Raw genomic sequence first — 23,571 nt, forward strand, 5'->3', positions numbered from 1 at the left:
TTCAGCAGAATCAATTACTACTTCAGGGAACTGTAGAGATTTCTCAAAGAGCACATCATGACCTGGAAAAATCTTGCAAAATCATTTTTATACTCTAAAACTCCAACTCAAAAACAGTAGTAAAAATTTCAATTACCCTGGAAGAAATCATGCTTTGCATCAGTGCCAACAGTTTTGGGGGACCCATTTGGCAGCATGAGGTTTTCCATCAAGGATATTTGTTTAATAGTTCAAATAAGCAAGGTGGATATTCCTTCTGGAAATTGCAAATTATTGACTGTTTCTCTCTTAAATGATTTTGAATATAACTTGTTTTTTTTGGTGAGGGGGATAGTCCACTGTTAAGACAGCTCTTAAAAATATTTAAAATACACTGTTTAGGGACACCTGGCTGGCTTAATCGGTAAGCGTGCAACTTTTTATTTCTGGGTTGTGAGTTGAAGCCCCAGGTTGTATAAATAAAATAATAAAATCTTTAAAAATAAATAATAATAATATAAAATAAAATATATGGTTTACCTATATGCTTTACACAATAATTTGTAGTTTTAGGATAGTTAGAAAGTGCTATATTTTTAAATAACCCTTTGTGAAAGTTATGTAATGCTATTGTTTAAAAAAAATGATAAAACTGCCTACTTTTCATTAAACTACTAAGAATCATGAATTTCTTCTAGTAGTCCTCCAAAAGTGCTAAAAAAAAGAAAGAAAGAAAGAAAGAAAGAAAGAAAGAAAGAAAGAAAGAAAGAAGAAAGAAAGAAAGAAAGCTAATTTCATTACTTGAGAGTAGTACTGAAGCAAAAAAATAAAAATTGGTATAAATTTTAACTATTTTTTTCTAGTTACCAAAATGGAAAGAATTTCGCCAGTTGCCAATACCTCAACATCACTAAAAGCTCAGCCTATGCCTAAACTTTAAACCTTAATAATATTTGGCGGTGGGGGAGGGCGCAAATGTCAAGTCAAACAGAGAATGTATTTCCAAAGCCGCATTTGCAAAGGTTAATCTGAATGGACCTCAGAGGGGAAAGTGCAGTTGTCCCAAGGATCGATCCAAGACCCCCTTCTCCGTTGTTGTTCTATTTTTTTTTTCCTGGTTAATAAACCACCAGGAAGAGAGAATTTTTCAACTTAACTTGCTGAAATGATAATTTACTAACGTTTGAACAAATCGACCCAACTTTGAGAATTTTCCCAAATTGATTTTCATTGCGAGAATAAAGATCTCTTGCAGGAGACAGAGGAGTCGTGACTACTCGGCAGTCCGCAGGGCGAGAATTTACAGGACCGCAGAGCCCGAGCCCTGGCAGCTCCGAGATCCCCGGGCTTTCAAGGCCACTGCGGCCCAGAGTTCAGTGGCTCGTCCCGGGAACACGCTTGTCCCGACTCCCCGGTCCTCCCTGCGTTCCCCAACTCCAGGGCTGGCTTGGCACCAGCTACAGTGAAGGTCAAAGTCGACAGCCTACTGTGCAGTCGGCGGGCTGTGGGGATCCTTCTAGGCGAGGGGGCTTTAAAACACGGTTCACCACAGGGCATTTCTGGACATTCTATTACGAGGACGCAATCCAGGCAAAAGGCGGCTTGGCGGGGTCGAGGTGAGGGAAAGGAGCACGTAGAGGAAACCCCGCGGCCGCTTCTCGGAGACGCGTCAGGAGCCAGGAGCGCGCAGCGGGGAAGGGGCGCGGGGCGGTGCGCGCGTGCGGAAAGGCGACTGCGCAGCACGGAGCCGGCCGGGTTTTCCTGGAGCTGCTTCAAAAGGAAGGGGGGGGCGGGCGCTCCGCAGCTCCGGGGCAGGGGGGGATGCCCCCGCTGGAGCGCAGCCGCCCGGCTCCCGCCCGGCGCTCTCCCGCCTCCCCTGCTCTGCCCGCGCCCGCCCGGACCCCGCCGAGCTCCCGGGCAGCTCCCGGCGCCGCACCGCCCTCGGGTCGGCGTCCCCGCGCCCCCCAGGGCCGCGCTCGGCGCGTCACTGCGGGGCCGGCCTCCGCGCGCCTCCCTCCCCCGCCTCCTCCCGGCGGTGCGCGCCCCGGCGCGGGGAGGCGGGGAAGCCGCCGAGCGCCACCGCCGCGCCAGCCCGCCTGCAGCCGCCGGTCGGAGGCGCGGCCCCTAGGCCCTGCAGCCGGGCCGGGCCCCTGGGGAGTGGGCGCCGCGGCCGCGGAGCTGCCAGGCTCGCCCCAGCCGGGCGCGGGGGGGAGGGCGCAGGGGGGGCGCAGAGGTGAGCGGGTCGCGTAGGAGCGCGAGGCCAGGTGGCGGCGGCGGCGGCGGAGTCGAGGGTCCGGGGCAGTGGTGGCCGCGCGCTGCTCGGTCCTCGCCGCTGCAGCGCCCTCCGCGCGCGTCCGCCCCGGGCCCCGGGCCCCTGGAGCCGGGGAGCCGCAAGGCTGGCTGGGGAAGGGGCTCTGCGCCCCCGAGTCCGCCTGCTGCTGCTCGTGCTCTTCGGCGAGCGCCCCAGAGAGCCCCGAGGCTGGGCCCAGGAGCCAGGAGGCCGGGAGAGACCGCGCCCCAGGTAGGATGCACCGCGGGAGAGCACCGCGGGTCACCCCCGCCCCCCTGGCGCCCCGCGCCCCGCGCTCCCGCCGCGCGTGCCCCGACCGCCCCGCAGCGCCGCTGTGCGGGACAGTGCCCCGGAGTCCTCCTGTTTACCAGCCGGTTCTGCGACCGTGGTGCGCTTAGGCCGTTGCGTTAGGAGGTGTTGGCCTCTTCTCTCCGTGTCCTGGATTATCTTTGAACCCTGTGTTCAGCCTCAGCCAAAACTTGTTGAAAATTATGCCCTAAATATCTTGCTCTTAAAATGGAGCAGAGAGATAAAGAAAATTTTGTCCGGAGATTTCCGTTTATTATCTACCCCCCCCCCCCCCCCCCCCCCCCCGCCCACAAGGATTGGTGTCAAGTTTTACTCCTCGGGCAGTTCATTTCTTAGGTGGAAAAACTTACTCCGGGCCGTGGTTAATTCTCACTCTTCACTGTGGGTGAAATTGGGAGAAGTAGAATTTGAGCTCCTGCCCCTTCCCCCACCCTCAAGATTTGAGATTGAGCCTCAGCAAGGGCCCCACTACCAGGAACGCTTAAAATTCTCTCCAAACCACCTCGTCCGTGCCTCCCCCCCCCCCCCCAACACACACACCCGCCAGTCCTTCCACCTGTTTTATTTCTTGGTTCTGTTGATCTATTTATTTATTTTTTCTTTCAAGTGAGTCTGTTGTGTTTTCGTTTTTACCTTGTCTCTCTCCCTCTGCTGTTTCCAAGCTTAAAAGCTATTTACAGAAGAACAATACCCATCCTAGAGATTTTGCAGGCTATTTAGAAATGGTTTGCAGTGTCTTTCACCTAGCTAGCCCCTCTTTTTTGTGTGCGTTGGGGCGGTGGGTACGGGGGGGGGGGGGGGGCGGCGGGTGAGACAATATAAACAATGATAAATTGAGCTAATTGTACAAAGAGGAAATGAGAAGCTATATTCAAGTTTTACTGATGACATGGAAAATGTAGTGAATGAGCGTAATTATACTTTAGTACTGAAAAGGTAGCACAGATGAAGGCAAACACATTTTAAGGAAAGGATCATAAGTGAGTAAGAAAGGTGAGGCAGAGGGTACATCAGAAGCTGGAAAGACTAGGACTGCAGTTTCAAAGGACACAATCAGGACATCAGGAGAGACGTTTATTCGGAGCTCAGCCAGTAACCATGACATTGACATCTCACTCACTTTGGACTGCCCTGTCTTGATCAGCAAAGAAAGGGATCTTACCTGTAGACCTATCATTACATTTCTTTTGGTCCTCACATCTTTTTGATACATTCAACAACAAACCCTATTTGTTGCATTCTTTCTTACAAGGCAGCTTCAGGGTCTGATGGGGACCCACTTCCTGGTTCATAGACTATCATCTTCTTGCTGTCTTCACTTGGCAGAAAGGGAGAAAGAGCTCTCCAAGACCTATTTTATAAGAGCACAAATTCCATTCAATAGGGTTCGACCCTCATGACCCAATCACCTTCCAAAGTCCATACCTTTTAATACCTTCCCGTTGGGATTTAGGATTTCAGCATAAGAATTTGGCAGGGGCGGGGGTGGACACAAATATTTAGTCTTTAACAAGAGTTGATCTTTTTAAGCAAGTGACCATAACTGTATGCTGTAGAATTTAGGTAGGTAATGAGAAACCCGGAGGAGGTTGATAGTGAGAAAATAGCAGGTCAATGCATCAGATTTTTTCTGCTGACTTGAATTAGTCACTGCAAATATCTAAGATTATTGGAAGGTTCAGAGATAGTGTTTGGAGATAACAGAAAGTGAATGGCTGAGTCGGATGGAGGCAGAGATTCATTGTTTTTGGTTTAACGACTGATGGAAACAAGAGGACGTGAGGTTGAGTGGTTTATCCACTTGAGTGAAGACATCCCAGAACATCCCAGAAAAGGATGACAGCTGTTGGCACGGAGAGGAAGACTATGTATGTCAAAGTCACTAGTGATAAAGAGTAAGCTGGAAGTCAATAGATGACAGCAATGCTTACAGGGAGGTTTTATGAGTTGCCACGGGCCTCCAAGGAGCTGAGTGTTTGCAGGAGAGGAGAAGAAGAAAGGTTCAGATGTGGACTTGCAGAGTCAAAAATACACCCCACACCCTCTCATGGCCCTGGGGGAATTATATTTACTTGATAACATGTCTAAATCATCAAGTTATGGATGTCACCCAGATCTCTGAGGACAGCCCCTTTCAGAGTTACTATCATTTAAAAATTAATGCCCTAGATGTTTGTATGTGAAACAAATTAGGTTCTATTTATATAGCATAACAGCTGCCATTCAGCCGAGGAATGTCAAGGAAACCCTTCTAAACAGAATCTCAGGAGGCCATGTAGCTGAGTATAATCCAATTCTTTGACCCTGATGATATACTTCAAGTATTAAATGCAAACAGCAAGTTGAATGGCCACTCAGGAAGACTGTGACCTTGAAATTTCAAGGAATCCATGTGCTACTTTTTTTTTTTAAGGTTTTATTTATTTATTCATGAGAGACACAGAGAGAGAGAGGCAGAGACACATGCAGAGGGAGAAGCAGGCCCCACACAGGGAGCCACATGTGGGACTCCATCCCAAGACTCTAGGATCACGCCCTCAGCCGAAGGCAGATGCTCAACAGCTGAGCCACCCAGGTGTCCCTCCATGTGCTACCTAAATCACACTTCTAAGTCAAGCTCATGAAGTTGAAGTGTCACAGTGTTAAGTATAAAGTAGTGATATTACTATGATTTTATAGTTTTAAGACTTGGAAACAAAAGGATTTTAGTATTGGACTGCAGGAGTTAGGTACAACCTCTTTGTTTTCCATATAACAGAGGAAAGAGACTCAGAAAACAAGGAAATTTCAGAAGCCTCAGCCTATCCTTTCTCCTCAGTACCGCATAAACAAAACTTTCCATAAATGTATAACCTTCTCAATTCTTTAGTCTGTGTTACTTGAGAATCACATCAAATGAAAAGGTAGAGAGACTCCAAGACCTTGGTAGTCAAAGTGTGGCCCACAAACCACTAGGACAAGGGGCATCATCTTGGAGCTCTGGAGAAACACAGACTCTTGAGCCTCATGCCAGACGTAGAGAATCAGAATGTTCATTTTAACAAGATCCCAGGTGATCATATTCACATTAAAGTTTGATAGTATTCTAGAGAGAGTCAGGTCACTTAGAAACTCCCATCTACTCCAGTCAGCAGAGCCTCTGATGCCCGGAGAGCTGGAGTCCCTTGTCAGCCAGAAGGAGAAGATAGCGTCACTGGACATCCTGAACTTTAAATGTTGTGAAACAACAGGAACAAAATATGCTGTGCAATGGGATGACACATTTTAAGGAGTGGTACTGACTTTCCAGAAAGTGGATAAAAGGGAAATTGCAAAATAGTGAGTGGTCCTTCCGATACTGCTCCTGCCTGAGTAGGAGATGGGGAGGGACAACACATGCATGTTCCTCAGCTTCCTGCATTCCAGGCAACGGTTATTCTCTTGCGAGTGTTATTTTTCGTGATTACAAACCACAGTGCAAAAATGAGCTTGAGGATCAAAAAGCCACATTTGTTATTTCCAAATGCCAAGCTAAGTATTAGCTTGAATCCTGAACCTTTTAGTAGCGTTGTTTTCAAACACGGCTGCATATTAATTAAAACACCCAATGAACAATAAAAAAAAAAAAAAAAAAAAAAAAGCCTGATGCCCAAGCTGGACTCCAGACCAATTAAACAAAGATCTGGCTGGAGGTAACTAGGTGTCACTGGGTTTCAAGCTCCTTGGGCCATTTCAGTGTGCAGATAGAGCTGAGAACTACTGCTTTAGGGGGCCATTCTCCCCTGTGGGAAGAAGCAGCTCTGAGATTACAATTCTGCTTCTCCACTTATCAAGTGGTGGGATCCTCTGACTCTCATAGCACCAGGCAGAGTCAACAAACTTCATGCTTTATTGTGTATGTGAAAGCCAGTGCGGCAATTCTTAGATTTGAGAGATGCCTCAATCTCTACTCAGAATTCAGGACTGGGATATAGGACACTTGGTTTCCTGTGTGTGAGTCTAGTAACTCTTCCCCCTTAGGTGGCATATATGATTAGGGGTAGGTTGGCCAGTTCACCTTGGATGCCTGAATGAAATGATCATCGATTGTATGACTTCTGTCTCCTTTAACTGCTCTTGATTCCCAGGATAGCTCATGATACCTCCAAGAGGATATTGATGTTTTGTACTACTCTGGTGCCTCTGACCTCTGCCTGGCCTTCTGAGTGCATGGGAAGCAGATAATTCCCACCCCTTCTATCTTGAAAAGTGAAATGAAACGTGTAATAGATGCAAAAATAGTGAGATTTCTCCTTTCCCAGGATCTGAGTTAGACATTAAGATCACTGGGTAATGCTGAGGAGTGAACCATGCCCGAGAAGGAGAATACACTGACCTGAGCACAACCATCACTGTCCCACCCAGCCCCTCTCCCCAAAGAGCAAGGCCCTTTCTCTAAATTCTGTACTTGCACCAAAGTGACACGTGTCTTAGCTGGGCTGCCTGGATTCTAATCCTGGCTCCCTGACTTTCTCACTTATCACCTTGGACAAATTAATGCTCTTCTACATGTCTCAGTTTCCTCATGTTCAAAACAGACATGACATTATTAACAGCTGTCTCATCAAGCAGTCATGGGGTTCAGTCCGTTAACATAAAAAGTGCCTACAGCTGGCACATGAAGTGTGCTATACAAGTATTAGGTAATATTGGTTTTCTAAAGATTAACTGACAGGGTTTGGGGAGTCATTGTGGTCCATTTGTCGGGTAAAAAGTGGGGGTTTTCTGGCTCTAATCTAAATTTCAAATTTCATTTTATTTATTTTTTTAAGATTTTTTTTAAAGATTCCTTTTTTTTTTTTTTTTTAATTCGTGAGAGACCAGAGTGAGGGAGAGAGACAGAGACACAGGCAGAGGGAGAAGAAGGCTCCACACAGGAGCCCCAGGTGGGAATCGATCCCAGAACCCCGGGCCAAAGGCAGACGCTCAGCCTCTGAGCCACCCAGGCGTCTGGAAGAGTATATTTTGTTCAGATCCAGCAGCAACACTGATTCATGGCCATTTGATGTGTCTTCTTGAGCAAGTTATTACAAATATCAACATTTCAGATGTTAGTCCCCTAAGTAGAAGAGAATTTGACAGATTTCTTTCAGGCAAAATAACTTCACTGTATTTAAGCCAACAAATAAAAGGGGAAGAAAAAGATTTCATAAGTATTGTGTAATTTAAGACCATAAACACATTACTAATCCTGTTTTTTTTTTGTCGGGAAGCTGTCTTAATAAATTGTAGGATAAGAGTGAATGATAGAAGTCAATGGTATTTAATTAATCCTTCGTTATATTTTGAAACCTGTTTTTCTTAAAATATTATTTAAATGCCAGGGGGGGTGTCATTTTTTATTAACTGATTTATCTTACTCTCTTTAGCTATTGGTATATAGGATAATTTATAGACTCTACCTCAAACGATTCTAGCCATTTTTAAATCGTTTTTTTGGTGGCTTTTCTGTCTTCTCGTGTTATATATGCTCTCACATGCCAGCACATCACCTCCACTTCTAGTGGCATTTCTGACTGGCTGCCTCTGATCTGCTGCAAAAACTGGGTAATCTGACTTGGTAGAACTGTGCTTTTAAAAAAATTCTAGGTGAAACTAAAGTCTCTTGCCTTTTGTGCTGTAGTGACTCGCTGCTCAGAGGTCAGTAGACCAGCATCATTTGTATCACCTTGTTCAAAAGGGAGAATCTTGGGCCTCACTCCAGACCTACTGAATCAGAATCTGAATTTTAATAAGATTCTCGGGTGATTCATGTGGCCATTAAAATTTCAGAAGCCCCACTTTAGCATATCAACTTTGTGACAGTTCATTTTTCTACTCTGACATCCTTTTTTAGCTTACAAATTGTGTCTTGCTGGGTTCTAGGTTTTATAGCTTGCTAAAATATTTTACTTCTGTAAATGAGGGGTATTATTATAATGTCTGGAAGTATGTGACTGTTGGGTAATAGGTAATTGATGAAGATTTTATTTTCTCTCCCTTAGGACATCTCTGGTGATCTTGAAAGAGCCCATATCATGGAATCGATCTCTATGATGGGAAGCCCTAAGAACCTTAGCGAAACTTTTTTGCCTAATGGCATAAATGGTATCAAAGATGCAAGGAAGGTCACTGTAGGTGTGATTGGAAGTGGGGATTTTGCCAAATCACTGACGATTCGACTTATTAGATGTGGCTATCATGTGGTGATAGGAAGTAGAAATCCTAAGTTTGCTTCTGAATTTTTTCCTCACGTGGTAGACGTCACTCACCATGAAGATGCTCTAACAAAAACAAATATAATATTTGTTGCTCTGCATAGAGAACATTACACCTCCCTTTGGGACCTGAGACATCTGCTTGTGGGTAAAATCCTGATTGATGTGAGCAATAACATGAGGATAAACCAATACCCAGAATCCAACGCAGAATATTTGGCTTCATTATTCCCAGATTCTCTGATTGTCAAAGGATTTAATGTTGTCTCAGCTTGGGCCCTTCAGTTAGGACCCAAGGATGCCAGCCGGCAGGTATGATTTTTTTTTCTTTCATTTTTTCTTTAGTTATTGAAGTATAGTTGACATACAATGTTAGTTTCAGGTATATTATAGCATGGTTTGACAATTCTGCACATCGCTCAGTGGTCACCACGACAAGTGCGGTCACCATCTGTCACTGTACTATGTTATAATTTTTTTTAATTTTATTTATTTTGAGGGACAGAGAGAGAAAGCATGAATTGGGAGAGGGAGAAGCAGACTCCCCACGGAGCAGGAAGCCCAACATGGGGCTCCATCCCACGACTCAGGGACCATGACCCGAACTAAAGGCAGAGGCTTAACCAATCGAACCATCCAGGTGCCCCACTGCACAACATTATTACAATACTATCGACTATGTTCCCTGTGCTGTACTTTTCATCTCCATGATGTATTTAAAACTGGAAGTTGGTACCTTTTAATCCCCAATTCTATTGGTATTTGTCTGGTATTCTGTATTTAAGTAGTGAAACAAATGTCCTACGTTTAAAAATCAAATTCTGACACTCTCCAGTGATTATCATTTTGAAAAGTGTGTCTGAGCACCTGAAAACTTATGTCCTGACCTTGTAAGGGTGCATTTCCACCCCTATCAAATAGTGTGGAAAGTGGAGAAAATTACTTGGACTTTCCTGTTATTACCAGCTAATTTAGGAAAAGGCAAAGTTGGCCGATGAATAACGGCACACATTACATTGAGTCTCTCCTGGCTTCCTCAGAAATAGAAACAATAACAAACATGCCTTTTTTCTTCTTCTCTCTATCTCCCCAACTCTCTTCCTCCCTCCCTAGCTCTCCCTTCCCTTCTCCTTCCTGGCAGCTATTTGGTAACAGTATTCCATCTGTGTATGCAACACTATTTAGTATGAGCCTCAAGAAGAATGCTTTAGAAGTGCCTTTTTATTTTATGCAGTTCGTTTTATTTAAAGTCTAGATTTTAATCTTTGTAGGGAAGCAGATTGGATTTCTTGGGTTCTTTTTTAGAGTATGGGTTCTATCCAGTTTGACTTGAGAATAAAGCATATGGGGAGCTCCATCAATGCCTTTATGGAATGAGAGCCTTTATAAGTAAACATAAAATCGTGCACCTTACAAGTCTTTTAAAGGTGTAGTCATGCATCATAGGTAAGCATGACAATAAAATACTTTCATTATTTTTGTTCGTAAAGACAGTTCATGCCTTAGATTAAATACCTTAGAAAATGAAGTCAGGTATTGTATCACTGAACATGGCATATCAGATCATGATAACTATTCATTTCAAGTCTTTACTTTGGAAGACTAGTAAAAGATTATATACTTCCCAGCTTTCCTAGAGGCTATTTCTAAATCCTTTTTTCTTTTATATATCCAAAGTTTAGGAATGCATACACACCAAACTAGAGATAAACCTAAATTTAACCCTTTGCCCATAATTCTGATAATTTTGATCTTTAGCAACTACAAAAAATAGGAAACTACTAAAAATACAAACTACAGGGGCACCTGGGTGGCTCAGTGATTGAGCGTCTGCGTTTGGCTTGGGGCATGATCCTGGGGTCCTGGGATCAAGTTCCCCATCAGACTCCCTGCAGGGAGCCTGCTTCTCCCTCTGCCTGTGTCTCTGCCTCTCCCTGTGTGTCTCTCATGAATAAATAAATAAAAGCTTTAAAAAAATACAAACTACAAAAAATACAACTATAAAAAATATGGATTTGAATTCAAAGTGAGCACAGAAATAGTTTGATTTGTATTCCATAGGGCTTCTACTTTTGTTACAAATGTTGGATTTATACTTTTAGGTTTATAAATTAAATGAATTTTAAATTTATTTAAATTTAAATAAATGTTATAGTTTATAGGTTATATTTATATTTAAGTTTTATTACAAGTTTTTTTACAAGAAGTAAAAAATGGTCAGCATTGTCACCGCTATAATAAATTAATTTAGAATGCTTTTCTTTATTTCTTTGGAATATAGGTATTCTTCTCCACTCCATTTTAGAAATTCAGGGACATTTTTATAAATAATATTGACTTTGTTATTAATCTGCTCATGTTAGGTAAAATTAATGATCCAAAGAGCACTACATTGTCAGCAAAATGCACATTTTAGCAAGCAAGTGTTTCAGTGTGGTCTGTTCCAGAGACCTTATATAAACAACTTCAGGGATATATTTAGAATTTGTTTTCCCCAAACATTAACAGAGACTTTATGGCAATATTTTTCTAGCCCCAAGTGAGATGATGACCTGCCCATAAGTAATAGTGGCTCACTTCAGAAATGAATTTGTGCTCAACAAATATTAGTTGAATTCTCAGCTACAGAAATATAAGAGGTTTGGGTAGTTTGAAAGTCCACACTCATCCCCACCCATCATTTCATTATATATATGTAACACCTTAGTATTAGGTAATGACAGTAGCTTTACTATTTAAATTAACTAAGCCTTATAATACCATTTTTCCCTTACGCAGGTATAGTATCGTTATTCACAGGTGAAAGAATTTCATATTCTGATCGATGAAGTCATATAATAATAACCCAAGATTACTCATGGCCTTTCAAAGAAATTTTATAAATAGTACAGCAGTGTGACATAAGTTAGAGATTTTAATTGCAAATTCAACCATCCAGAGTCCATGCCCATCTTGTATTGCTGAATATCTTTAAAGGACAGTGCTTGTAATCCCTCTGCTAGACAGAATCACTACAGTCCTAGAACTAGGTATTGTCCTCAGAGGCTGGGGGAGCCAACCCCAGAGTGAGAGCCAGAGTAGCCAGTGGATGGCCAGCAGCCCAAACTCACCCTAGACCTTACCTTGCCACTGCTACTGAACCACATGTTCTAGAAACCTTCCTTCCCCTGGGGACTTCCCAATCCCAGCTTCCAGCAGGAATTTTCTGCATTTTATTTTCATGTCCTCACAGGTAGCAAGGACTTTTGGTTTCTATGACACTGTTTTGACCTATTAATCAATAGATTAATAATGTTAGTAAATGCTTTATCTCCTTAACTTTTTGCATCACCCAAGGTCGTCATAAGCGATACTCCGTGGGTGGAGTGTGCAAACATCACCATTTTCATAAACAATAGTAACAATGAATCTTTTGTTTTTGCCACAGGTCTATATATGCAGCAACAATATTCAAGCTCGACAACAGGTTATTGAACTTGCCCGTCAGCTGAATTTCATTCCTGTTGACTTGGGATCATTGTCATCAGCCAGGGAGATTGAAAATTTGCCCCTGCGACTGTTTACTCTCTGGAGAGGGCCAGTGGTGGTAGCCATAAGCCTAGCCACGTTTTTCTTTCTATATTCCTTTGTCAGAGATGTGATACATCCATATGCTAGAAACCAGCAGAGTGATTTTTACAAGATTCCTATTGAGATTGTGAATAAAACCTTGCCCATAGTTGCCATTACTTTGCTGTCTCTGGTATACCTAGCAGGTCTCCTGGCAGCTGCTTATCAGCTTTATTATGGCACCAAGTATAGGAAATTTCCGCCTTGGTTGGAGACCTGGTTACAGTGCAGGAAACAACTTGGATTACTAAGTTTTTTCTTCGCTTCGGTCCATGTTGCCTATAGCCTCTGCTTACCAATGAGAAGGTCAGAGAGATACTTGTTTCTCAACATGGCTTATCAGCAGGTATGGAACTTGCTTGTTATTTATTGGATACTAGTGAAATACCTTATAAGTATAATCTGTAAAATGTGAGATTTGAAATAGTGTCAAATTTTGCAGACCTTGTAATAGAAATTTTGGTATATTTAGGGAGGGGAAAGAATTGTTTTTTATACAATGTTTATGTGGCTGATTCAAAATCATTTAAGATAAAAGCTGCTACCGTACCTTTCTTTGAAGAATAAGAACAGAAATAAAGGGTTAGCTGTTTTTTCTCTTTTATGTTATGATTGCAATGATTGCTTTTAGCATTAAACAGTTATTTTAATGTTTTATAATTGGCTGTGTTCCGTGAAATGATAAGGTACTCTCAGTAAAAATTTGTGATAAAGTTAGAACCAGTGAAAATACAAAACAGAATAGGAAGCCAGAATCAAGAGACATACATCTTCAAGGATTTTGTTATCAAAAATAAAAGGAGGAAAAATATTCAGGTGAAGCTTTAGGTCCTCAAGTGAACCTTTATAACACTTAGCTCTTTAAGAAAATCTCACAGAAAGCTTCATGTGAAAAGAGCTTGAAGGAGCAAAGTATGATATCCATTCAGCAAATGGAACATAAAGGGTCTCATCAAAGCTATTTGATGTAGCATTTACCAATGACAGTGAGGACTCTAGCAAAACGAATGGCAACTTTTGCATTTCATAAGGATCCATGGCATCGTGATCCAAATGCGTAGCCATTGGTATTTATACCTGTCTCAACATAAAAGAATGTGAAATAAATTAATGAATTGATGTTCGTTAAGCCATTGCTTCAACTTAACCAAATACTAAGGGTTTGATATTTGCTCCACCAGCTCCCTCACTGGTCATTAATTGTTTGCTCAGATCGCACCTCTCACAGAGGCCGAGCCTGGACATCATTTTAAATTCTGCTACCTGCTTCTGACTCAAGCCCTGTGTTCCCACTGCCCCCCACCCCAGTCCCTCCTACTCTGTTCTACTTTCACTTTTTACTCTTTTCAGTAATACACTTTATGTTTTCCTTGTTTATTTACTGTTGTCTGCCTCCTCTCATCAGAATGTAAGTTTATGAGAGGAGGGATCTTGTGTGTTTTGTTCACTGATGTATGTGTAACACCTAGAACTGTGCCTGGCACGTAGTAAGGCATTCACAAAGTGTTCTGTGGGATGAATGAATGGCCTGGGAGGCCAAGTAGGTGCAGGTTGTAAGCTCTGGGTTTACTGAGGTTGGTGGTTGTTCTGTATTGTTGTATAGACATCAAAGAAGATAATAAGAGCCTTTCTCCACAGAGGAGCTCTGTGGCTTTTTTCAGGATATTCGTATGATTGTTCCGGGGACCTAATGCTCAGAACTAGCTTTCCTTTTTTTTAATTTCAAGTTTCTTTTGTTAACTGGAACTGAACAGAGTTAAACTGTGTTAAGTTAGAATCTGTTATCCATGAATAGATATTTATTTAAATCAAAGCTTTAGGCTGAAGAGTCCAACCTTTGATTTATACTATAGTTACATTGTTTACATGTAAATTGACATTTCTCAAAGTAATCCCTAGGCAGAATACCGCATATTCAGAGTTAATCAAGTCTGACTTGATCATATATGTATTATCAACATAAGGAAAAGACATTTGAAGAAGTACTATATAGGAATGAGGCAACTGAAGAGTTGGAGAAGTGCATCAGTGAGGCAGTTCAAGAGAGTAAATATTTGCATTCAGTATGACTTTATCCATAAGGAGATCTCAGCCTTCTGAAGAAAAGAAGGTAAAGAAAAAAAAGAGAAATAAATGACATACAAATATTCTTCAAGTATGAGAGGAAGATGCACACATAATTTAGAAATTCTCTTCCTGGATTCTAAGTTGATCTAAAGCCAGGATGTACCCAAAATATTCAACCAAGTTTAAATCAACTTAGTAAAGTACCTCAAAATTAAGTCTAACTGCCAATATTTTTCTCATGTCACCTTGGAACCAACACTTGACATTCCTGGTCTTAGGACCCCAGACTCCTGTGACTGTGATGTATTACAATGTAGGTGACAGACTGACCCATCCCCTCACATTTATGCAAGGAAAGAGAGAATCTTAGTTTTCCTTTATTTAACTCTCCCTTCTCTTTTCCCCACACCTGGAACAATACCATCCAGTAATAGGTTCTCCATCACGGTCTGTTAAATTGAAAAAATACAATTTAAATCTGTCCATATATGATGTATTCTTATTCCAAGAGTGAACTGCGCTGAAACGGTGAATATTCTGCCAAATGAAGGAAATTCATATTTGCTCTCGTTAGGTTCATGCCAATGTCGAAAACTCTTGGAACGAGGAAGAAGTTTGGAGAATTGAAATGTATATCTCCTTTGGCATAATGAGCCTTGGCTTACTGTCTCTCCTGGCAGTCACCTCTATCCCTTCCGTGAGCAATGCTTTAAACTGGAGGGAATTCAGTTTTATTCAGGTACGTGGGCTTTTTTGCGTGAGGGATTGGGCGGCATAGAATTTAAGTGTTAAGTACAGTTAATTTTAAATATGCTTTTTATAAAAGAGTGCCTTTGGGGCTGCATTTATGCAGTTAGCTCAAGGAATGAAAATTGCTGGAAGCCAGCTTAGGGCCATTCTGGTTTAGTAAGCAAAAGACCAGTACAGGATTCTACTAGAAGACTTTGATAGCACTGCCTACCATTACAGATAAAGCTCATTTTAAAAAGAAAAAGAAAAGAAAAAAAAAATGATGGGATGCCTCAGTGACTCAGTGATTGAGTGTCTGCCTTTGGCTTAGGTCATGATCCCAGGATCCTGAGATTGAGTTCTGCAACAGGCTCTCTGAAGGGAGCCTACTTCTCCCTCTGCCTGTGTCTCTGCCTCTCTCTCTGTATCTCTCATGAATAAATAAATAAATTCTTTAAAAAAAAAAAAAAGAAAGTGAGAATGGGGAAGCTTAGATCAAGTTTAGTGCCAAAAGTCAGTTTGTTACTCAACCAGTGAATAAAGAATTCCTTTATATTTTGAGTCACCTGATCAATCTAGAAAAATCTTATTAATTTGAATTCAAGTGAGGAGAAGGTCAGTCTGAATATTGTAAAAGAAATGTGTGGCAAATTAGGTGACTGGACTGATGGATTATGATAAGCAACCAACCTTATGAATCTTGTTATTATATGTATTTAGTATATTAGTTGTATATGTGTGCCTATGAGTATATACAAAGGTGTTTCAAAACAGCACTGTATTCTTTAATAAATTAAACATTTACCTTCTCCAGTAATAATTATTTAACAAATATGCATATTTTTAAAATATGTAACTCAAGCTTAGACCCCACCTGTACTATCACAGTCAGTATTGGTTGTATCCAAATGGTTTATAGTACAATATGTGGATGACTGTCATTTGGTGGTACACTAAATTTTGTTTTGTTTTGTTTTTGCCTATTTGAGGTTTTTACCCCCCAAGTCATCTAAAGAGCTCATTCAAGTTAAGGGCATCTCCCTGTCTAAATTTGTCTTTCCTTTTTGAAGGAAAGAAAATGTGAATACTTTTCCTACTGTCAGTTTAATCATACCTGAAAGAGATGGAAGGCTCTCTGATAAAAGGTGTTGGGTGGATGCAAGTGATCATTAAATTGAAATGAGTAACTGCAAAACAGAACAGTTCTGCTAAAGAGTCGATCCTTTCCCCATGAAGTTAGACATTACATCATTACACTGATGTAATGTTACATAGACCATTTCTCAAAGTAATTAATCAAACAATGATTTAGGGAGCCCAGAATGCTGACCTTTTAGATTTTCACCTATGAACTGCTTAATGGAAGTACTCTGAATAATTTGATTTAATGATCAATAAAGCCACATGTTTGAAATGCTATTCTATCGCATACTAATACTATCAGGTTTTTCATATTTACCTTCAACTAGTATATATATGTGGGGCAGGGTGTGGGGGAGGCATGTATTCCTATGAGAATGCTCTTCAGCACTTAATTTTATTGTGTGTGTATATTATATATATATATATATAATTTTTTAATACACATAACTGTTGGAAATGTGGTTAACCTTTGTAAAGGAGTTTTGCAGTTTTCATCAGTACCCTTAAGGAAAACCCAGATGTTTTGACCAATAACCCCCCTATTAGAAATAAGTTCTAAAGAAATAAACCAAAATATAGAAAAGGGCTTATAATTGAGGAAAGTTGAAAACAGAGTAAACGTTCAAAAAAAAAAAAGGAATGATTAAGTAAACAATAACACATCCATTCAATAGAATATTATAAAGCATTAGGAGTCATATTTTCATATTTAATGACATGAGGAAAAGATATAGTAATCAGAGTATGAAACTAAATACAATATGGCTTTCTTTGTATAAAATAAGACAAACACTTAAATATATATGAAATATGTGGAAATACTAAATTTTAATTTAGTAGATAATAAAGAGTAGGTCAGTAATTTAAGATAAAATAGTTTTAGCACACTATAAACTTGGTGTAGCTGGATGCATTGATTTTTTAGTTTGAATAATTTGTTCCTTATTCTTTGTTTCTTTTTCTTTCTCCTCTACCCAAGTCTACACTTGGATATGTTGCTCTGCTCATAAGTACTTTCCATGTTTTAATTTATGGATGGAAACGAGCTTTTGAAGAAGAGTACTACAGGTTTTATACACCACCAAACTTCGTCCTTGCTCTTGTTTTGCCCTCAATTGTAATTCTGGGTAAGATCGTTTTACTCCTTCCATGTATAAGCCGAAAGCTCAAGAGAATTAAAAAAGGTTGGGAAAAGAGCCAATTTCTAGAAGAAGGTGTTGGAGGAGCAGTTCCTCATCTCTCACCAGAGAGGGTGACAGTCATGTGATGATAAATGGTGCTCACCGGTGCCATGTAGAGTTCCACTCATGCCATTATTGTTATGAATTCCTTTATGTTCATTTGCAAGTGCACTGTCAACTTCATGTGGCCTGAAATCTGTCCAGTAAGATCCCAACCAAATTAGTGGTCAGTTTTTTTTTTATTAATTTTCACAGATGTCTTATTTTGGCACTATGAATATTTGTAGTCAACTTGTACATTTTGTTTTGCATAACCGTAACATTTCTGTTATTCTGACAAACTGTATTCCATTATCAGGCAAAGATATTTCTGGCTAATAATATAGATACAGCATAATGTCCAAAAAAAAAAAAACCTTGCAAACCAGCAGAGTTTTAAGTTTTAATATAATTTAATGGATATATGTTCTTTGTTTCTGAAGTTTACCTAAGGTTTTAATTGTTATCCGGCTCAAGAAATAGACATGCATAATCATACAGTAACTTTAAGAAATGTCACTTACATTAGCATCTAGGTAAGGGTGAATGGTAACATTCCTATATTTTTCTCAGAAGATAGGGTTTGAAGAATGTAATTAATTGTATGAACCAGTGTGATTTGTGAAGAAACACAAATTTTAAAAAAACAATTTGAATCTGAAATTATATTTGAAATGCAATGGAGACATGAAATGCATACTGATAATACGTACCTCATGAAAGATTTCATTCCTTATCTTGTTACAGAGCAGTTTCATTTGCATGTTATTATGTTGGTTAGGGGGAAGACTGTAGTATTTGGATTCCAAAATTGATTTTTCTAATATCATACCACACCTGTGAATATTAAAGTTGTTTCTAGTTAGAGGGAAGCTATGAAGTTTACCCACCAGTAATTGGTCAGCTGATCTACAGCGTTGCATCTTAGCCATTCATCCCTCTATCTTGCATAAAATTTGACTAACATTCACTGAGAGATTATAATATGCCAGGCAGTGCTCTCAGCTATTTGTCTTATCCCATGTTAATATTTACAGCAGCCCCGTGACAGAGGTAGTTATTATCCTTATTTTACATATGAGAAAACAGAAGGATAGAAAAGTAATCTGCCCAAGGTCATGCAGTTAATAAGAGGCAGAGCTAGCATTCAAGTCTAGCCATCCTATTTCAGAGGCTCTAGTTTTAACCGCTAGGCTGATGGCCCCTGCTTCATCCACATGCGTTACCATTATGATGCCAATCTAGATGCTTCCTCTCTTGTCATAAAGGCATTGACATTCTTTACAGTGTGTGCGGGTATCAAAAATTTATGAAAATATTACAGTCATATAATATAATTATATTACAGTGTATTTCTGTATACAGAAAATATACAGTTCCTAACCTTGCAAGAGGATCTTCCTGGGACATGACCTTGGAGACCCATGGCAGTCCATATGATTCCCTAGACAGTGTTGGGACACCAGCAGAGATAGGACCACAGCAGTTTTAATGAATGGCTGAGATCCTATAGAACCTTTAAAAATCCCTGTAGTGTTGGTCACCTCTTTTTCTCTTCCTGAGAGGTCCTTCTGCCTATTCAACCATTCATTAGCGAGCAGTTTGCAAACATGAAGGATTCTAAGAAGAGTGGTTAATTATAAATCTACTCTAGAGACATATAATCATACAAATTATTCATAAAATTTTTCAGTACTGACATTCCACATTAAAATTGCATTTTGTTCAAACTTTGATTAGAATGCCCTACATTTTTTCCCATTTGTTCTTTCCTTATGTTGCAGGTAAGATACAATTATATGCATTATGTAATTATATATTCTGCAATTATGACATTTCTAAAGTTAGCCACTGAGGTATTACTGAATGCAGCAGCCAAAATAAAAGGAGTTTTGTTGGGGGCAGAGGGAGGAGAGAGAGAGAATCTTAAGCAGGCTATATGCCCAGGGGCCCAGTGCAGGGCTTGCTTGATCTCACAATCCTGAGATCATGACCTGAGCCAAGATCAAGGGTTGGACATTAACCAGCTGAGCCACTGGGCACCCCTAGAAGGAGTTTTATTTATGGAAGCTACCTTTCCCACCATTGGCTCTTTACCGACTACTACAACCTGTCAATTTGGTAAATCACTTGATTCTCTCATATTATTTTAATTTTGTTCTTTCCCTCTTGATAATCACTTACTTGCTAGTTCTTGGTAGGAATTCAGTTGGGTGATAACTTTTAAAGGGAGATACCCATAAACTGTTATAGCTCACTACTGAAATTAACAGCATATTTTCAATATTTGTTCCTCAAGTTTCACTCTGTCAAGACCATGCTTTCACCATTTAATGTGAAAATACAATGAAATATTTTTAAAAGTTAGATGACTATTGAATTATATTGCTGCATGTGTATATTAAATAGCCAATGACATAAATAATGTTATCACTACTACAGATAGAAGGGGCCTTTAAAAATGTGAAAAAAACAAAATTTATGAAAATGTATATAGGATGTAACTTTTGTCTCATGATAATATCTTCCTTTTAGTACTACAAAGATGAAATAATTTTGAAGTTTCAGAATAAATGTAATATATTCATTATAATTCTAAATGTTTAAAAGCCTTTCTAAAGATACAAAAATATTGACTTTTATTTATTTGACTTTTAATTGCTTTATTTTACCATTTTCTACCAGATTTTTTTTTCTTAATCATTATTTCTCATAATTACCTTTTTAAAAATCATTACTCTGGCCTCAGAAGTAGGATTGAATTCTGCTCTTGCTAGATGTGAGAAAATGGTAGGAACTTTAAAGTAGTGGGGATTCTTTACCAATCTATATTTTGAGAAGTGCCCCTGAGAAAATTGTAAGAATGTAGAAAATATGCCCAGTCTTAATCCTATGCAAAAAACTAATTTTTTCCTCAGAGGAAAATAATCATGGGCTGAATCATGCTATTTATTTAGCTTTTGTGTGAAGATTTCATGTCTCCTCTATTAAGAATATTTAAAATCATTTTTAAGTAAGAATATATTCATGTGAACATGTATTTTTCAAGGCATATATGGAAATTTAGCCCAGATTGTCTACATGTAGAGATTTTATTTAAATTTTAAAATATTTTAAAGTATGAAGAAATTATATTTATAGGTATTTATTGGAGATAATTATTTTGTGCTACATATAGAATGGCTAGTGAGCTCCAGTATTAAACTACCTGATTAATTTCTTATGAATTAGCCTAATCTTAATTTGATTAAGGAATTTTACTTCAAAATTAATTTGATAATAGTAATTTAAGGTATATTCATACCTACAAATTATGAAAATTATTTGTGTAAAAGGGCTTCAAGAATATATCATATCCAATTTTGTATTGTTTATCTCTTACATAATATGAAAAAATTTTAATTCTTCTTAATTGCCTTTTGCCATTAAACTATTTCATAATAAATTCTGTACAAAGAGTTTTGCCCCCAATAGAGATTTGTTTGTGAAATATAAGGTTTCTTATGTGATATTTTAAAGTACCCATACATGTAACTCATAAATATTTCTTTAGGATTACTATAAACACTGAACCTGTGTCCATCTACAGACTCTCTGTTTTGAAATTAGTATTCAAACAGCCTAAAATTTGGTGTTGAAATTATTTTGTGAATTCTTGACTTAAAGTATTGCTACACATAGTATAACATGCCTCAGTCCAGTGTTCAGATTTCTACTTGTGATGTGTTGTCATGAAAATGAGATGCTCTACCTTCAGTTGCTCATAAGTCAATAAAACAAATTCTGGTAAATATTCAGTATATGTAATTGCTCTAAATGAACCGGTACTGATTTTGGTGGAAACACAATCTGTTCTTACTTTGAATGATGCATTTTACAGGAATGAATGAGTTCTTCACTTTTTTTAATGCAAGAAAAAAAAATTAATTACATTTTTTAATTTAATTCAATTTGCCAACATATCTATAACACCCAGTGCTCATCCCATCAAGTGCCCTCCTCAGTGCGCATCACCCAGTTACCCCATACTCCCACCCACATCACGTTCCACAACCTTTTCTTTGTTTCCCAGAGTTAGAAGTCTCTCATGGTTTGTCTCCCTCTCTAATTTTTCCCACTCAGTTCCCCTCCTTTCCATTATAATTCCTTTCACTATTTCTTATATTCCCCATATGAGTGAAACCATATGATGTTTGTCCTTCTCCGATTGATTTACTTTACTCAGCATAATACCCTCCAGTTCCATCCACGTTGAAGCAAATGGTGGGACATGGCTGAGTAATATTCCATTGTATATACAGACCATATCATCTTTATCCATTCATCTGTTGAAGGATATCATGGATCCTTCCACAGTTTGGCTATTGTGGACATTACTGCTATGGATATTGGGGTGCAGGTATCCCAGCATTTCACTACATCAGTGTCTTTGGGGTAAATACCCAATAGTGCAATTGCTGGGTCATAGGGTAGCTCTATTTTTAACTTCTTGAGGAACCTCCACCTGTTTCCCAGAGTGGATGCACCAGTTTCTTTTACTGTGCAGAAGATTTTTGTCCTGATTAAGTCTCAGTAGTTCATTATTGCTTTGTTTCCTTTGCCTTCATAGATGCATCTTGCAAGAAGTTACTGTGGCCAAGTTCAGAAAAGGCTGTTGCCTGTGTTCTCCTCTAGGATTTTGATGGATTCTTGTCTCACATTTAGATCTTTCAGCCATTTTGAGTTTATCTATGCATATGGTATAAGAGAATGTTTCATTCTTCTACACATGGCTGTCCAATTTACCCAACTCTCCTTTTCCAGTGTATATTCTTTCCTGCTTTGTCGAATATTAGTTGACCATAGAGTTGAATGCCCACTTCTGGGTTCTCTTTTCTGTTCCTTTGATCTATATGTCTGTTTTTGTGCCAGTACCACACTGTCTTGATGATCACAGATCTGTAATACAGCTTGAAATCCCACATTGTGATGCCCCCAGCATTGGTTTTCTTTTTCAATATTCCCCTGGCTTTTTGGGGTCTTTTCTGATTCCATACAAATCTTAAGATGATTTGTTCCAGCTATGTGAAGAAAGTCCATGGCATTTTGATAGGGATTGCACTGAATGTGTAGATTGCCCTGGGTAGCAGACATTTTCACAATATTTATTCTTCTAATCCATGAGCGTGGAATATGTTTCCATCTCTTTTTGTCTTCCTCAATTGCTTTCAGAGGTGTTCTGTAGTTTTTAGGGTATATATCCTTATCTCTTTGGTTAGGTTTATTACTAGGTATCTTAGGCTTTGGGTGCAATTGTAAATGGGGTTGACTTCTTAATTTCTCTTTATTTAGTCTTGTCAGTGTATAGAAATGCCACTGATTTCTGGGCATTGATTTTGTATCCTGCCACATTGTCAAAATGCTGTATGAGTTCTAGTAATCTTGGGGTGGAGTCTTTTGGGTTTTCTATGTACAGTATCATGTCATCTGTGAAGAGGGAGAGTTGGACTTCCTCTTTGCCAGTTTGAATGCCTTTTATTTCTTTTTGTTGTCAAATTGCTGAGGCTATGACTTCTAGTACTATGTTGCATAGCAGTGGTGAGAGTGGACATCCCTGTCATGTTCCTGATCTTAGGGAAAAGGCTCCCAGTGTTTCCCCTTTGAGAATGATATTTGCTGTGGGCTTTTCATAAATGGCTTTTTTTAAGATATTGAGGAATCTTCCCTCTCTTCCTACACTTTGAAGAGTTTTGATCAGGAATGGATGCTGTATTTTGTCAGATGCTTTCTCTGCATCTATTGAGAGGATCAAATGGTTCTATCTATCACGTTGATCATTTTACAAGTGTTGAACCACCCTTGCATCCCAAAGATAAATCCCGCTTGGTCATGGTGAATAATCCTCTTAAGGTACTGTTAGATCCTATTGGCTAATATCTTTTTTTAAAAATTTTTATTTATTTATGATAGTCACAGAGAGAGAGAGAGGCAGAGACATAGGCGGAGGGAGAAGCAGGCTCCATGCACCGGG

General features: G+C 39.6%; 1 protein-coding gene across 2 annotated transcripts; it reads left to right on the top strand.

The window, feature by feature from the left end:
- Positions 1-1,438: 1,438 nt before the first annotated feature.
- STEAP2 (STEAP2 metalloreductase) lies at positions 1,439-21,352 on the top strand. 2 transcript variants are annotated; one of them, XM_072764221.1, is made up of 5 exons: positions 1,439-1,595; positions 8,581-9,105; positions 12,221-12,748; positions 15,044-15,208; positions 17,321-21,352. In XM_072764221.1, exons 2-5 carry the CDS (start codon positions 8,614-8,616, stop codon positions 17,606-17,608), a joined length of 1,473 nt encoding a protein of 490 aa, XP_072620322.1. In that variant the 5' UTR covers positions 1,439-1,595; positions 8,581-8,613; the 3' UTR covers positions 17,609-21,352. The 2 variants fall into 2 exon arrangements, with proteins under 2 accessions (XP_072620322.1, XP_072620323.1); XM_072764222.1 differs by lacking the exon at positions 1,439-1,595 and adding an exon at positions 2,121-2,500.
- Positions 21,353-23,571: the final 2,219 nt, after the last annotated feature.

Source organism: Vulpes vulpes, chromosome 7, assembly GCF_048418805.1.
Source record: "Vulpes vulpes isolate BD-2025 chromosome 7, VulVul3, whole genome shotgun sequence".
NCBI lineage: Eukaryota > Metazoa > Chordata > Mammalia > Carnivora > Canidae > Vulpes > Vulpes vulpes.

Excerpts from the sequence above, each read along its gene's own strand:
- STEAP2 (XM_072764221.1), top strand. The coding sequence starts at position 8,614 with ATGGAATCGATCTCTATGATGGGAAGCCCTAAGAACCTTAGCGAAACT. Across the intron at positions 12,749-15,043 it reads TCAACATGGCTTATCAGCAG|GTTCATGCCAATGTCGAAAA; the intron begins GTATGGAACTTG and ends TGCTCTCGTTAG. Across the intron at positions 15,209-17,320 it reads GGGAATTCAGTTTTATTCAG|TCTACACTTGGATATGTTGC; the intron begins GTACGTGGGCTT and ends CCTCTACCCAAG.